The 17,336-nt window shown below is 43.6% G+C and overlaps 1 protein-coding gene across 4 annotated transcripts in view; it reads left to right on the top strand.

Moving 5' to 3' along the window:
* The window catches only part of c1qtnf12 (C1q and TNF related 12), a 63,424-nt gene that overhangs the window by 23,790 nt on the left and 22,298 nt on the right, over nucleotides 1-17,336 (top strand). For all 4 annotated transcript variants that reach the window (XM_078558010.1, XM_078558012.1, XM_078558009.1 and 1 more), the window contains 2 exons: nucleotides 1,368-1,479; nucleotides 8,024-8,205. In XM_078558010.1, the coding sequence (XP_078414136.1) occupies nucleotides 1,368-1,479; nucleotides 8,024-8,205 (294 nt within the window). The remainder of the gene's footprint in view (nucleotides 1-1,367; nucleotides 1,480-8,023; nucleotides 8,206-17,336) is intronic.

The raw sequence follows: 17,336 nt of genomic DNA, 5'->3' as shown, positions 1-17,336 counted from the left end.
CTACATGGACTTTAGTAAGGCTTTTGACAAGGTCTGTCTTGGCAGGCTGGTCAAAAAAGTAAAAGCCCTTGGGGTCCAATAGAGCAGAGCAAATTGGATACAAAATTGACTTATCGCAGGAAGCAAAAGGTAATGGTTGACAGGTATGGTAAAGAAGTCTGCAGTGGTACAAAAATTGGCCATGTGGTTGACAGTGATGAGGAAAGTTTTAGACTACAGGGAGATACAGAAGGTCCAATAAGTTAGACAGAAAAGTGGAAAATGGAATTCAGAAAAGTGTGAGGTAATGAATTTTGGGAAGTCCAACAAGACAGAGGAACACACAATATTTGGGAGGATTCTGAGTAGTGTGGAGGAAGGGCCTTGGAGTGTATGTCCACAGATCCTTAAAGGTAGCAGGATATGTCGATAAGATGATTAAGAAGACAAATGGCATGCTTTCCTTTATTAGTCAAGGCATAGATTATAAGGGCAGGGAAGGACTGCTAGAACTGTACACAACACTAGTCGTTGGATAGTACAGAACTTGAGTATTGCTGAAAAAAGACGTTGTCGAAGCTTGTTGTCTTGCACTCATCAGGACAATTCGCAAGAATACCAAATGTAAAGGGAACAGCAATTTATGCCTTGTGAGAAGCAATGCAACACTAGTTAGTTCACAGCTTGAGTAGTGCGTAGAGTTCTGGTCACCACATTACAGGAAAGATGTGATTATACTGGAGAGGGTGCACAGGAGATTTGCAAGAACGTTACCAGGACTGGAAAATTTTAACTATAAGGAAAGATTGGATTGGCTGGCGTTGTTTTCCTTGAAACAAAGGAGGCTGAGGGGTGACTTAATTAAGGGGTGTGTAAAATTATGAGGGGTCTAGATAGAGTAAATCGGGATAACCTATTTACCTTGACAGAAGAGTCAAAAAAAAACTGGAGACATAGATTTAAAGTAATTGCAGAAAGGAACTCACTCCTTTTATAGATGTATTCATCATACAGCTTCCTAATATTGTAAAGATGTGAAAAAGAAACTGCGTAATATGAAGATGAATGTTCAGTGATAATTTTAATTTGGTTCAGGAACAATTTTAACTTAATTTGCCCATTGGGAGACTGGTGGGTTAGGTTGTCATGCTGGATTTTTATACCCTGCCCTATTTTACTCTGCACTGAAGTTGCTGGAGGGTAATATTGTAAAACCAGCATTCTACCTGATCCTGTGAGTTTCCAGCCCTAAAACAAGTTAAGTTAAACTTACCCCACAGCCAACACAGCAGTTACTTTGCTTTTGGTTTTTTGACTTGATTAAGAATGTTCTATACACACCAAGCCAGGATTATTGTCCAATGACGTTTTTCTACGTTATTCCTAAGCCTAGCCTCTTTGGCCCGCCAGGACCTCCAGGACCCCCCGGACCACCAGGGCCCGCTGGAGCTGAGGTCACACAAGAGATATTGCTACGTGAATTTAAAGATATGATAAGAGGTAGGTTGTGAATGTGTCCATTATGGGTACTTGTAACATGGATTGCCAACAGAGCTGTGGAGGCAGAAGTTCCTTTTATAACCTCCTGCCCAATGGCCAGTTCTAGTGGGGTCAATGAAGCCGACTATTGGATGCAACCTATGTGTTTGTCCCCACGGCTCATTTCTACCCCCTGGTATGACAGATACAGGATGTAAATTGAAAGCCTGGGTTGGGGTTTAAGAATCTGCATTAGTTTGTGATCCTTCAATAACTATTGTGGTATTGTAAAGGAGTAGAGGGCCAAGAGCTTTCTGTTTATTTAAAAGTCATGGTGATTCTACAATTTCTGTGCCCCCATTGCAGTCTGGGTCAGGGAATGGGACTTAAATTGTCACTTCTTTTTTGATACAACCAATTAGAGCTGCTCATTGTCATTATTGATGCTTTCCAGTCAGATACGGGACTGGCATGTTAGCTTCCTGTCTGCCAGAAGCAGCATGAGGCTACTGTGATTTTAACCACTGGGCCTCATTTACCTGCTACTGGGCCACTTCCCTTGGTGGGCGATAGTGCAGAGTGGCTATCAACAGCGGGAGATCCAGTGACCCTTGGCCACCTGCCAGCTTCCAGGTCAGTAGTGAGGAGAGGGCATTGATGGTAAGAGCCCAACTGGATGGAAGTGGCAGAGTGAGGGGCAAGCAGGAGGCTAAATCCTTCTTCCTGGCCGCACGAAGGAAAGTTTTTGATCTTAGCTGTCTGGCCCCTTCATCCTTCCCACCAGCTGCTGACCTGCTTCAGCCATGTGGGAAAGCCACAGTGAATTCCCTGCCCAGGCCCTCGTTCAAATGCCATCGAGGCCCTATTGAAATAATTGGACCTCAAGTTGCCAAAATTCATGAGGCTTCCCGCCTATTTTAGGAGAGTGCTTCATCAGCTTGCCAAATGCAGCAGGTTAAGATGGCAGGAAAGGGGTGAGGTCAGAGAGGGCAAGTAACCTTGTTTTTAACTGCCACCCACCACCCACCAGGTTAAAACCAACTCTATTTGCCTCGGTTTTAAAGTGTTACCATGATTTCTGATTTGAAAACCCGATACACATGGACTGCAGCAGTTCAAGAAGGTGGCTCACCACCACTAAGGGCAATTAAGGATGGGCAATAAATGCAGGCCTATCCAGCACAGTCTACATCCCATGTACGAATAAAAAAATACCCTTGATGTAACATCAATGACAGCTTCAATTGTCCACATTGATAATGTGGTACATCAATAGTTCTGGAATATCTGCTGCATAATTTATCATTTTTGTGAATGGCACAGGATGAATTGTCCCAATTCAGATTCTGATAAAACCTCTCATTTGAATGATAAGCTTTTGAAGTTTCCCTTACCTTCGCCCTACAGGAGTCACAGGCCAATTACCTGGAGTGCAAACCCTGGCTTGTTTCTCCTCCTCAGGGACACAGAAGTCAAGGCTGGGTTAGATAGATTTTTGATAGACAAGGGAGTCAAGGGCTATGGTGGGGGGGGAGGTGGTCAGACAAGAAAGTGGAGTTGAGGCCACAACCAGATCAGCCATGACCTTATTGAATGGCCGAGTGGCCTACTCCTGCTCTTAAATCCATGTTCTTATAGAATGGAGTAACTACAGTGCAGAAGGAGGCCGTTTGGCCCATCATGTCTGTGCTGGCTCTCTGGAAGAGCAATTCACCTAGTGCCACTCTCCCATCTTTTCCCCATAGTCCTGCAAATATTGCCTCTTCTGATAATGATCCAATTCTCTTTGAAAACCATGATTGAATCTGCCTCTGCCACACTCTCAGTCAGTACATTCCAGATCCTAACTGTTTGCTGTGTGAAACTGTTTTTCCTCATGTTGCCATTACTTCTTTTGCCAATCAGCTTACATCTTTGTCCGTAGGTTCTCAACCCTTACACCAATGGGAACAGTTTCTCCCTATGCTGTCTGAACAGACCCTTCAGGATTTTGAATACCTCTATCAATACCAAATCCATCAAGTCAACTGTAATGACCATCCCTCCAGCCTCACTGCAACTTACTAATTAACTAACAACATGGGTCAGGGGTCAATCTTGGGCCCCTTCTGACCTATGTTGTTCAGTGGCATATAGCATTGCAGGACACTGATCCAATAACCTGTCAGGGAATCTCTAGCCTTAATCGTTATACTGTTTCCTTAACCCACGCGGGATAGGCTGGGCAGGAAATACTCAGCAGGCCTGGTAGCATCTGTGGAGAAAGAGAGTTAACATTTTGAGTCGACTTACTCTTCTTCAGAACAATAAGCTGATGTCTTTTAGTAATTGTGGCATTATCAGTATATTAGGTGAACAGTCTTCACTCTGTTTTCCATTCCTGTTATGAAGCAAATCTATACATAATAACAAGTTACCGCATATTGTTTTGTTTTCTACTGTGTGCACATTGTTCTCCCAGCTGGAGTGACTCATTCTTCCCATCTGAAAGGAAACCACAAGTTTCGTGCTTGGCACCCCAGCAGCTAGAAACAAAACCTGGCCACAAAGAATTATAGGTTTGCACCCACGTCCCGCTGCTCTGTGACATGCGGCAAGGTTTTTAAAGTGGCCTGGTGCGCCTAATACTGAAGGGTAGCATCCAAATTCAAGTCGTAGTCTCAGCCAGCGTTCATATACTGCTCCTCAGCTGGACCATGAGAACCTCATATTGACGAAGCTCTTGATGCTGACAATGTGAGAACACCTCTCAGACAAGTCACAAAGTGGAGCCAAGCGGCAGCTGTTTAGAACTTCCTAAGATCCTGCCTTCCTGAATAGGAAAGGGCAGGTAGAGAGGTTACTGCACACATTAGCTATTCTATATTTTCACTAGTTATGCAAATGCCTGGGTTGTACTTGGTTTTTTCCAAACATCGATGGTCAGAGAGACTTGGGTGTATCGTACAAGGAACACCGAAAGTTAGCATGCAGATACAGCAAGCAATTAGGAAGGCAAATGGCATGTTGGTCTTTATTGCAAGGGATTGGAGTATGAGAATAAGGATGTCTTCCTATAGTTTTACAGGGTTTTTTTAAGATGTCATTTGGTGTACTGTACGCAATTTTGGTCTCCATACTTGTATTGGAGGCAGTATAGTGAAGGTTCACTAGATTGGTTCCTGGGTTGAAGGGGCTGTCCGATGATGAGAGACTGAGTAAATTGAGCCTATTCCCTCTAGAGTGAGAGGTAACCTAATTGAAACGTACATAATCCTAAAGGGGTTTGACAGAGTAAACACTGAAAGGTTGTTTACCCTGGATGCGGAAGCTAGAACACAGGGGTACACAGTTCCAGGATAAGAGCACTTAGGACTGAGATGAGAACAAATTTGTTCACTCAAATGGTTGTGAATCTTTGGAATTGTCTACCTCAGAGGGTTGTGGATGCTCCATTGTTGAAAATATTTAATGCTAGACAGATGCTTTTGTCTCTCAGGGAATTAAGGGATATTGTGGGGGGAGTGGGATATGGTGGGGGGAGCGAGTGGGAAATGTGGGGGAGCGAGTGGGATATGGGGGGGAGCGAGTTGGAAATGGTGAGGGAGCGAGTGGGATATGGAGGGAGCGAGTGGGATATGGGGGGAGCGAGTGGGATATGGGGGGAGCGAGTGGGATATGGGGGGAGCAAGTGGGATATGGGGGGAGCGAGTGGGATATGGGGGGAGCGAGTGGGATATGGGGGGAGCGAGTGGGATATGGGGGGTGCAAGTGGGATATGGGGGGGTGCAAATGGGATATGGGGGGGAGCGAGTGGGATATGGGGGTGAATATGATATGGGGGTGAGCGAGTGGGATATGGGGGGGAGCGAGTGGGATATGGGGGTGGGGGTTGAATGGGATATGGGGAGTGGGGGGTGTGGGAAAGTGGAATTGAGGGAGAGGTGCAGCCATAATTGGTTTGAATGGTGGAGCAAGCTCGAGAAGCCGTATGGTCTATTCCTGCTCCTATTTCTTATGCTCTTACGAGTTCCTTTGGACCCCACGAGGCAAGCTACACTCCCCCAGATACACTCCCCCTTTCCCTTCTGCAGGATTGCTTTCCCCACTGCTTCACCCCCACCACCACCCGTCCCCCCAACCATCCCTGCAGCCCCAGTCCCAACAATTACTGATTGCGTCGGCCATTCGACTTTGTGCAGGCCAGAGGCTGCTTTCCACCCAATTAAAAGAAATGGAGGAAGATTGAGTTGTTTTGTTTATCAATGAACGAAATGCATCAAAAGCAACCCACAAATCCTCTTTTTAAAAAAAACATCAATTAGTCTGTCACACCCAAAACAAGTCAACACACCTTTTAGACAATTCACTTCAGAAGAACAGGAAGTAAGGGTTTTACTTGGATACAGCGAAGATGTTATTTCCCTGGGCTATATGAGATAGAGGTTAGAAGAGTTTCACCCTTATCAGAATTCTGGCGTGTCTAATGAGTTTGTGCTGTAATTGGAGGCTTCTAGTGGTGGCAATGTAACCCAATCGTAAAATGCCAGCCAGCATGATCCCAGAGATGTACAGGTACAAGATCCAGTTCTGCCATTTTATGATAAAGACAAAATACTGCGGATGCTGGAAATCTGAAATAGAAAAAACAAAAAATGCTGGAAAAACGCAGCAGGTCCCACAGCATCTGTGGAGAGGAAGACAGAGTTAGTGTTTCGAGTCCGTATGACTCTTCAGAGCAATGTTATGACCCACCCGTGCCAGGCATGTACATTTGCCATTAGCTCATTGCATCGCTAAATTTCCCTTACTGTTCTTTGTGACCCCAATGTATAATATGATAACACCAGAAGCCATTTTATGACACAAGCATTTACATAATCTAAGGAGGGATATACTTGCCATAGAGGGAGTGCAACGGAGGTTCACCAGACTAATCCCTGGGATGGCGGGATTGTCTTATGAGGAGAGATTCGGGAGACTAGGACTGTATTCCCTTGAGTTTCGAAGAATGAAGGGTGGCCTTATTGAAACTTGGAAAATTCTTACAGGGTGTGACAGGGTGGATATAGATAAGATGTTTTCCCTGGCTGGTGAGTCTAAACCCAGGGGACATAATCTCAGGATAAGGGATGGGCCATTTAAGACTGAGATAAGAGGGAATTTCTTCACTCAGAGGGTGGTGAATCTTTGGAATTCTCTACCCCCAGAGGGCTATGGAGGCTCGATCATTGAGCACGTTCAAAACAGAAATTGATAGATTTCTGGAGGCTAATGACATCAAGGAATATGGAGATAGCGTGGAAAAGTGGTATTGAGGTAGAAGATCAACCATGATCTAATTGAATGGCGGAGCAGGCTCGATGGGCTGAATGGCCTATCCCTGTTCCTATGATGGATCCCATGGCCTAAGTGTCAGGACAATTCCTGGCTCTGCAAACCCAACCCAGGAAGAATTGCCCCAAAGTCCGGATTTTAGGTCTGGGGGAGGCGGGGACCGGGTGAAAATGGGAATCATGCAGGGCAACCCCAGAAAGAGTTTGGAGGCTGCCAGGTGCAGAGGCAGGCTGGGCGAGAGGCCGGCCTCAGTGCTTCAGCACTTTGTTCAAAAAATGAATAAAACAGAGAAAAGCCCTCTTGCCCTCACCCCTCACACGTCCACACATTCGCCATGTCCCTGTCATGCCAACTCATGCCCCCAGAACTACCCTTGCACCTCCCATACCCTTCATGCTAATCTATGATCCTCTACCCATCCCCAGGGCCCTTTATAGCCCTAATGCCAATTTAGTAACAGCTCATGTCAACCCATGACTCCCTCCCCACCCCACCTCACCCACCCCACCTCACCCACCAACCTTTGCCCTTACACCTACCATGTCAACTCATCCAGTATCCACCATGGGAAGACCTCAGGTCCCATGCTTTAAAAATTTAAAAAGACGCTCATTAATTAAAAACCCATTCACTACATTTAACTTCTTATCATCCCTTATAAAAACTAACATTTGTATTCATAGCCCCACTTCAAAAACGTTATAAGCACTTGAAGCTGTCAATCAACTGTGAACTGACAGGCACCCCACCATGATAAAGATAGGTTATGAAATCAGTCATGCAGCACTAATCCTTTTATGGTAACCTTCAGGCTTATGCCAACAGATAAAGTAAAATATCAAGCACTGATTTTTCTTAAAAAGCGCTGCAGACAGTATTTTCAACTATTTAAAGGGCAGGAGCTTTGGATGTCTTGTCAGCTGTTTTGACAGCTTTCTCACCCTGAACCACAGATGTGCAATTTAGAATCCATCCCCACCGAATCCCGCCCCCCCCCCGCCACCAACTGGAAAAATGGCAGGTGCCGGGTTTGTGGGCAGGACTTCCAGATTCGAGTATCTGCCACCATCTTTGCAAGACATAGAGCCTCTCCGTTTGTGTGAAAATTCTGGCCCAAACATTTCCAGGTGCAATAATGGATCAAACAAATAGGAACAAACAATGCTTTAACCACAACTCCATCCTGTTTTTTTTTTGAGGTAATTTTGTTGGACATTCATTATTCAGTATTTTTGCTTGCCTTTCTCAGAAGCAGCAGAGAGACGGGCAGCCGTGTTGACAGAGGTCCATGCAAGTTTGAGTCCACCACCTTCTCTCCCATTTGAGGACATCCATCCATACAAAAGAGTAGAAGAAGCTTTTCATTGCAAACTGAAGGGGATGGTTATTGTGGACAAAAGGACTCTCTTAGAGCTTCAGAACTTCCAGACGGTAAGAAAATCTAAAGCCCTTTATTCAGATACTACCTGGAATCAAAGAGCTACATAGCAAGAAAGTGCAAATAAAATTCTATGGACCAAGAAATATGAAGATATACATGAGGAGTTATGAGTATTTAAATTGGGGAAATACAGAAATCTTGTAAACTAAACAGCACCCAGCTGCAATGCTATATTGGTGAACTGAACTTTGCCAAGCAACTGAATTTTGGTTGAGGCAGATTAGATTTGGATTCTGTTTTGAAACTTATTCCCAGCTGAAAGTGGAGCACTCCTGGAGTCATTAGGCAACAGAGACAATATCATTACCTGCCTGGCTCATAGGTGCAGCTTTACACTCAACAGAAATAAAAATGGAGAGAGATGTTAAACATTTGATGCTGTCACCCCCATTTACACCATCGCAAAAGTCAAGATCTACCCCAGTAAGCTTTCAAAAATCTGCCACAGATTGGACTGAATGTACAACGAATTTGCATAAAGTTTTATCCAGTTGAATTTGCTGTGCTTGCTTTGTGGAAACATTGGGGAAAGAGTTGAAACAGAATTTGAAGTGGAGAGATTTGCTGCAGAGATAACATAGGGAATTGAGAGAGGCTTGTAGAACTTTTGCTGAATTTATAGAGGTGCGATGAAATTAAGGGATTATGGCAATAGTTTGAGCTATTCCCATGGCAATGAATGAATTTAATGACAGGACTTTCACATTGTTACATGGGAGAGGATTTAGCTCTGTTGGTGTAATCAGCTTTGCTGTGTGGCTAACTTGTTGTCACTTGGCGAAATCGTCACATTAAAGAGGAACTTTTGTGATCTAAATTGAGGTGCATTCTAAGGATGCGATGAGTATTAAATGCTTTCATGTTTTGAAGTTGTTAATGAGCGGATTATGAAATAAAATGGTATGATAATAACTGGGTTTCACTCGATCGTATTGCACTTCATTGTGAAAGGCAACTCAAGTTAATAATTCTGTGTTGGTCAAGGTAATGAGATCTGCTGGAAGTCTGGTATAAACCTGCCTTCTATTGTCCCCAGGAGTTGACATACTGCTCTCCAGCAGCTAGTAAATAGTACAGAAATGTGTCAAAGCAATTACAATGCCTAGAAAATTATACCATTCTGATGCCATGCACATGTAATGTAATATAATTCTTGTAAAGTAGTGTGTAATTTTCTTCCCCCACTCCAATTGGATGCTTAGAAGGAGACTACAAGCTTCACCAAACAAGAATAAACACATTTACAATGACCTTCACTGGCCAATAATGATTTCGATAAACCTCATTTGCACTGTACATTTTTAGAATTAGGCCAATAGGCCAGACTTGTTAGAGGATTTTTGTTCCTTTACATTCAATGATTCCATTAAGGTTGTTGCCAGGGAAGCTTGCCATAGTTGGTTTTATGGCATCATGGCAGGCTTGGTTGAGGGGCAGATGTGTCACCCTGAATGAGTGGCACTCCCGTTACACTATTGCCACTGCCAAAGGGCTGCGGCTCAGCACTTCCACTCGAGGAGACCTGTGATGTACTGAAGCCCCTATTCATATAGTTCCTCCAGCCTGTCCCAAGGCGCGGAGATGATGGAGTCGAGAGCCTGCATGGTGCCAGTATGAGAGTATCCATTAGAGATACCACTACTGGTGTCAGAGTTACTACATGGAGGGCCCAAATACAGTTTTCCTTTGAGGGAGGTTGACTGCAGGGTATTGATATCATGTGTAGAACTGCATGCGAATTGCTAGTAGATCACCCCCAACATGTTGCAGAAGCTCCCTGTGCTGTGCATTTACCAATTGCTGGCCCATAGAAATTATTTTTCTATTAAAAACTGGACATCTAAAACCTGTGTCCTCTTCAGTAGAGCTGAGATGTGTGCTTGGCCTCTGATGAACTGTTTCCTGGGCTGTCTTGTACACCTGCATCCTGCTCACTTATAACCAGTACGTCACTCAGTGCGCACTCCTCTAACTCATTATCTGTGCCATGTGGGGTGAGATTTATGTCCTGGTATTTGCAAGTGCCAGTGTGGGTGATGGTACATTTTTGGGAGGTTTCTCTCCCCTTAGCCTGTGCATTTTTCTCGCGTGGGTTGTCTAATGGACCTTGATGAAGGGCTAATGGACAATTGTTAGCTTATAATAACATAAGGGTTAGCAGTAGCAGATGAGTGGTGTTACAATGCAGCAGCAGATTTCCATGCTGTCTGTGTGTGATGGTTTGAGAAGAGAGAAGGGATAAGGGAAATAACTGAACACCTTTCTACAAGTAGCCTTTCACCTGCACCTCTGTGTCTTCCCTCAGCTTATTATGCCCATGGCAGCTTTTCCCAGCCGAGTGAAAGTTATCCACAACTCCCATTGGCTCTGCTCCTCTTCTATAGGGCAAGCTGAAAGTAACAGCAGAGAGAATGGGAATGAGTTAGTGTGTAGCCCTCGATAGAGTTGTGCATATGTGTTAAGAGGCTTTAGATCGTGTGCTCGCTGGGAGAGTAGTAGCTGTGTGTAAGTAAAAACCTCCATGTGAAAGCAGTTAGCAGAGCCATGAAATGCATTCCAGTTGTAACCGGGTCACAGCAGGGTGTAGTTTGTGCCATTTCTGAAGGCAGTAACTGGTGCTGAGGAGGTCTTGTGGTGCAGTGGGTAGTGTCCCTGCCTCTGAACCAGAGGGGTGGGTGGCAGTTGGCTAGATGGCTGGTGTGGATCAAATTGGTGCCAACATTTATAGGTTAACAGGGTTGCCCCTAGGTGCTGTTCAGGGTGCAACAGTCAACCCTCAGTTTTATTAACAGGAAGGGATTTTCTTCTATTAATCTGCAGCTAGCCTGTGATGTGAAAGACACAATTTCACATGAGTGCTTACAACCTAGAATCTGCATGACTCCTTCATTCTTCAGCAATCAACCAGTGCCGCATTGGTAAGCAAAGCACTATAGGGCAATTAGGGATGGGCAATATATGCTGGCCTAGCCAGCGAAGCCCACATCCCTTGAATTAATGAAAAAAACAAAAGGGTTAGCTGATTGGTGACTATGGAAACTTTCTGCAGCCTAGGCTAGTGACACCTCTCTTGAATCTAGGTCAACAGTGGAGACCAGATTTAATGAGACCCTTGGACCATCTTGAATTGTTATGGAGCAGATAATCAGAATTCTGAAGACTTGTTTGGGAAGGAGGAACAGGTCTTGGAGCACCCAATTGTGGAGTCGTTGGCCATGAAGAAATGAGTTGATTCAGGAAAATGTGTTATCAGCAGCTTGAGAAACATACCAACAAACAAACAACTGTTTTCAATAAATTTTATTCATCGTGTACAGCTATGATCTCTATCCCCTTGGATGAGCCCACGCTTGATTGGTTGATACTGAGCTGTTATCCAAAGCTGTGATGGCTGAACTTCTCCCTGAAAGAATATATGATGAAGAATAGAGATCCATAAACTCTCAAACACAATACCACAGACACTGAGCTATGTCCCATTTTGATGGTATCAGAATTTCAGAGCTTGCCCACTTTGAGTTACTATTGTCTCTACCTCTTGTGCCTCAAACCTTGCTTACTCTTGCTGCTAAAAAAGAAAAGGAAAGTTTGCATTTATATAGTGCCTTTCACAGCCATCAAATGTCTCAAAGTGCTAGAGCCAATGGAGTATCTTTGAAGTGTATTCACTGTTTTAATGTAGGAAATACAGAAGCCAGTTTGGTGGACAGCAAACTCCCACAAACAGCAATGTGATAATGACCACTTAATCTGTTCTTTGTGATGTCGATTGAGGAATAAATATCGACCAAGACGGTGGGGGTAACCCCTCTGCATTTCTTCAAAATAGTGCCAGAGGGTCATTTATACCCACCACATCCAAAAGCCAACACATCCAACAGTGTAGCATTCCCTCAGTACTGCATCAGAGTATTGGCCTTGATTTTTGTGCTCAAGCCTGGCAGTGGGACTTGAACCCAGAACCTTGTGACTTGAAGGTGAGAGTGCTACCAATTGAGCCACAGCTGGTGTTCCCTGACTGTCATAAAGTTGAGCAGTGGGTGGCTGCAGGTTTACAACGCTGAGATGCCACTCCTCTCAGTGAACCTAATGGCTGGGATTTTCCGGCCCGGTCACGGTGGGACCCGCTGTGGGAGATTCGGCAACCCGGCCAAAAGTCCATTGACTTTCAGCGAGACTGGACGATGGGTGGGGTCAGAAAATCCCGTACAATGTCCTTGAAACACCGTCTCTCCTGGTGGATTACCTCGCTCATTAAAACACATGCTGAAAATTAAAGTGTACAAAATTTTGAGTCACTAATTTAAGCATTTGGAAAACATTCCACAGTATGTGCACTCCAAGGTGTTGAGATTCTCTTCCATGGGTACAAGTTCAGGAAATGCCCCTTAATGTTTTCTGTACCTAGGCAAGGCTAAGGTAGAGTTAATCTCCACCAGACTGACTACCCCAGTTCATCTGGTTGTCAGATGTTTACAAAGCTGGTTCAATTGTTAACTGAGCCAGGAAGACCTCATTTTGAAGACATAAATAACAATTCATTCCATGAATTCTTCACTTTGGAACCAAGACTATCCAAGACAATTAAACTATCCTGCTAGTGCAGGGGAAAGCAGTATTTTCTAGCGGCATTGAATTCACGGTGAGCTACAAGCAAATCAAAGGCATTTAAAGCACCTCGTCAAGAGGTTACAAAAGAGAGGAGGATTAATTACATAGAGACGAGTCTACATTACATTCTCCTAGGAACGGGAGCAATGGCTACCGCTGATGTGGGGAGCGGACTGTGGGGCAAAGCGACTTTCTACATTCACAGCTCAAGCACGAAAGGCCTGGTACTTTAATTGAGTTAATATAAAGAATTGTGCTGTCTGTGTGATTTACTTGTTAGTATCATTGCAAATAAATGTAGTAACTCATGTTGAAGACTGAAAGTGAACTGAGGAGAGGTGTATCGAGATTTCCATTTTCTGGACCAACTTGGAGCAAAGTAAAGATGCCACGAGCACTGGTAAACCAGGATTGGTAAGGGCAGAAACCCAAGAGATTGCTACTTCTGGATCATAATATTAGTATAATAATATAATAGTATTGCTAAAGGAAGTGTAGAGGATGGTGTGGATGTGGATGTGAATATTCAAAAGCATTTGATAAGGTGCTGTTCAGGAGCTATTCAATAAAATTAAGGCACAGAATATTAAATAGAATGTGACAGTGTGGGTAAGAAATTGGTTACAAAGAATAGTTGTAAATGGATATTTTTTGGGTAAACAGTGGTGTACTTCAAGATTCGGTAATGGGGCCATTGCTCTTCAGGATATATATAAATGATCTGGACTTGGGTATGGGAACATATTAACGACATTTGCAAAATACAAAAAGATTGTATAAGTGATTCATTGTACAAAGGATTGTAAACTCCTACAGGAGGTCATAGGTCGGTTACTGATTGTGGCAAATAGATACCAGAGAAATTTTAATGGATAAAAGTATGAGATGGTATATTTTGGGAGCAGGAGTAAGGAGAGGACAGATACATGAAATGGTAAAAGGAGTTGTGTGAACAGAGTCTTAGGAGTTCAGGTACACAGATTTTAGAGGTGGAATCCTAGGTTTAAGAAATAGGACAAAGTATGAAAGTAAAGAGTGGAATGGAATAAAGTTCAATGATATTGGGTTAAAATTCAATTAAATTCAGTATGAAGCTCAAATTGAGACCCCATTGGGTGGGAGTAGAAGGAGTGATGGTACTCTCAAGGCAACAAGGTAAAATTTCACTCGAGCAACCACTTCGTCAAATTGAAACTTAATTCAGAAACTATTGAAGGTTGTTAGGTCACAGGAAAAGTATCATCAAACACCATTTTGATGTGAGTGTTAACTATTGCTCCCATTCCTAGGAAAATGCAGTCTATGTAGTTCATCCTCCCTCTCTCTTACAGTCTCTTTGGAAGGTGCTTTAAATGCCTTTGATTTGATTGGAGTTCACAGGCAGCCAGAAAATGCAGTCTTTTCCTCCCCTTCACTACCTGGATGATTTCATTGTCTGCAAATTCTTCATTTTGCCTTTTGAAAGCTAGTGTTCAATCTGCTTCCACCATCGTTTCAGGCAGTTCATTCCAGATCATAAAAAAATTGCTGCATAAAAGAATTTAATTTACCTGCTGGATTTTTTTCTTGCCAATTATGTGAAATCTGTGCCCTCTGGTTAATGACTCACCTGCCAGTGGAATTAATTTCTTCCTATCTACCCTATCAAAGCCCCTCCTAATTTTGAACACCTCTATCAAATCTCCCCTTAATCTTCTTTGCCCTAAGGAGAACAACCCCAGCTTCTCTAGTTGCTCCACATAACAGAAGTTCCTCATCCCAGCTACCATTCTGCTAAATCTCTTCTGCACTATCTCTCCAAAGCCATGTTTTCCTTCTTAAAAGGTCTACAGGAAGACACAATAGTCTAGATGAGGCCTCATCAGGGATTGATAATGGCTTATCAAAGCTTCCTTACTTTTGTACTCAATGCCCCTATAAAGCCAAGAATCCTGCATGCTTTTCTGACAGTCTTATTATTGATCTGCCATTGTCAAAGATTTGTGTGTGTGAACTCCTGGGTCTCTCTGTTCCTGTACTCCTTTTAAAATTGCACAATTTAGTTTATACTGCCCCTTATTTTTTTTTCTTCCAAAATGTATCACTTCACAATTCTCTGCATTCAGCTTCATCTGCCAAGTCTGCCCACTTCACCAATCCATGCCCTCCTGAAGTCTGTTACTACCTGTAGTATAAGGGCCTGGCACACATAGGGTTAACATGGGACGGAGTCCACACTGATGTAAGAGAACACGTGACCCACACCTAGGGGTCAGTGTATTGGACAGAGACAGGTGAGCAAGCATGGATACAGCTCCTAGTTTGAACCTTTTACCCTGTATATGTACATAGTTCTTGTAATTAATAAATACATACAGTTAACCTATTTAAGATTATGAAGACTTACCGAACAGTATCCAATACCCCACAGCACTATCCTTCCCACTGTTTACTACATTTTCAAGATTTTTGGTTTAAAAAAAACTTCGTTGCCAAGTTAGACTCAGTGACAGAAATTTCTATTGTGCAAAAGAAGACTTTAAATGAAACAAAAAAATTGTGAAATTACAAATGTGAATTATGTACACACTATCCAGAATGGGCACGCACTGTTGCACCTTCATTGTTGCTGGATTTCCTACTGAACATCAATGTGAGAACAGCACTCCCACAGAGACTGCAATGAATCAAGGCAACAGGTGCTGGCAATACAGCCTTAACATTCCAGGGAGAAACATCGTTTGTGTCTTTTATTAACCCAATATGAAATTCCGATTTGAAATTTTCAGCCTGTTCCAAAAGCTTGGGCTCTAATTGGATATTTTCAGCAACCAACGGCATTTGATCATGCCTGTGCATTCTGAGCATGTGCAGTTTGCTGAATCCCCTAGCCTTTGATTGGACAGTTCGATGGGTCTGTTCCCTCATCCTGTGAGGAGTTGAGAATTCCTTTGCTTTATCCAAAAAGCTGGGAGATTACATTTTTGAAGCCTTTTTTTTTCCAGCCAAGTCTGGCATTTATTAACAAATGCAGGTTCTTTTTTCCTATTATGAGCTATTCAGAAACTGGAATTATTGGTGATCAGCAGCATCTGTGGTAATTTTTTTATTGCCATTAAAAGCTAAAGAAAAATCTTTCCTCAGAAGCTTTTTTGAGTTTTAAGACAATTATATCTGAGGTAAAAATTTGAAACCGCATAAGCGATTAACTTCTGAGCATTTTATGAAGTAATTTTTTTTGACTGGAAATGTATTATCTAATAAACACTGGCTGGAATCTTCTGTTCTGATGTCTAAGTTAGGTTGTGGGAATGATTTCCGCTGTGGGGAGGAACGGCTGACCATGTGCTAATCTTACTCCTTTCAGCTCATTAAATTTGCATCCGCGGGGAGCCCGCCGATTCTGATGGCGGGGGCAGGGAGGAAGTTGTCATCCTCGCCGTTACCCCGTGGGGGTCGAAGGTCCGGGCTCCATATTTTAAAGGGCACCCGGACAGCCTGCCTATCCCTTCAACCTTTGCCCGGCCTCTGCTCCACCCTTCTCCGCTAACCCTCTCTCCCTTCCTTGCTCATCCTCCACGCAACTTGCGCTGCCACCATCCGGTCTCAAGCATAGGCTGGCATTTACAGATACTTCCGGAAGAGGGCAATGCAGCAGCAACTCATGGAAGAAATGTACTTTGCCAAGTGCACACTGCTTATGTGCAGCGATAAAAGTGAAAGTTCTAATTTCTGACTGCGGGGGGCGGGGGGGGAGCTTAGTTCTGGCGAGGTGGCCTTTTGATGAGCATGCATGACTAGCTAATGCATGCAAAAGGGTTTCCCAACATTGTTCATCGGGAAACGCGACCCACCTTGAGCCTGCCTTTAAAGTCCCAAGATTGTAATTGCCAAAGTTCATCCCACCGTCAGGAAATTGATTTTTTGCCTCACTCCAAATTAAGTCCCCCCCCACTCCCCACTCCCTGTCCACCAAGCTTCCCACTGCTAGCGGGACCAGAAGATTCCACCCACTGTATAAGGTGACAATCTGACTGCACTGAAGAGCGTATGGTTCATTCTGTGATCCTGACACACACCAGGAATATATGTTAAGAAATTGTGTATCCCCAGCCCTTGTCTCTCCCTGTTTAACTATAAGAAGAAGGTAGTTTACCTTTAAATGTAAGTTGGGAACGTATGGACAGGCTCATACTTGGGTGGAGGGAACCTGCGGACACAAAAAGCTCTGTAAGTGGGTTGGTAAAGATAATGATAGATGGGGAGGATGGAGGGGACGAGAGGTTTTAAAAGTGGCAATGACAATGTGTGTCCCACTCTTCTGGCCCCCATCGTCCCTAAAATTACTTAGGCCATGAATGATTTATAAGTCGTTTAGCCCCAGCAGACTTCTAAAGAGGACTCAGCTAGAATTCTTTTAGTCCTGCTCTTAAACCACAGTTGTGTACTTTGAGATTATTTATTTTGTGCTCATCTTAAATCAAGAAAGCATTAAATCTGCAGGCGTAATAAAATAATTTTATATCTTGAT

Source organism: Cetorhinus maximus, chromosome 15 (genome assembly GCF_964194155.1).
Source record: "Cetorhinus maximus chromosome 15, sCetMax3.hap1.1, whole genome shotgun sequence".
Classification (NCBI taxonomy): Eukaryota; Metazoa; Chordata; class Chondrichthyes; order Lamniformes; family Cetorhinidae; genus Cetorhinus; species Cetorhinus maximus.
This window is presented reverse-complemented; position numbering and strand designations above follow the sequence as displayed.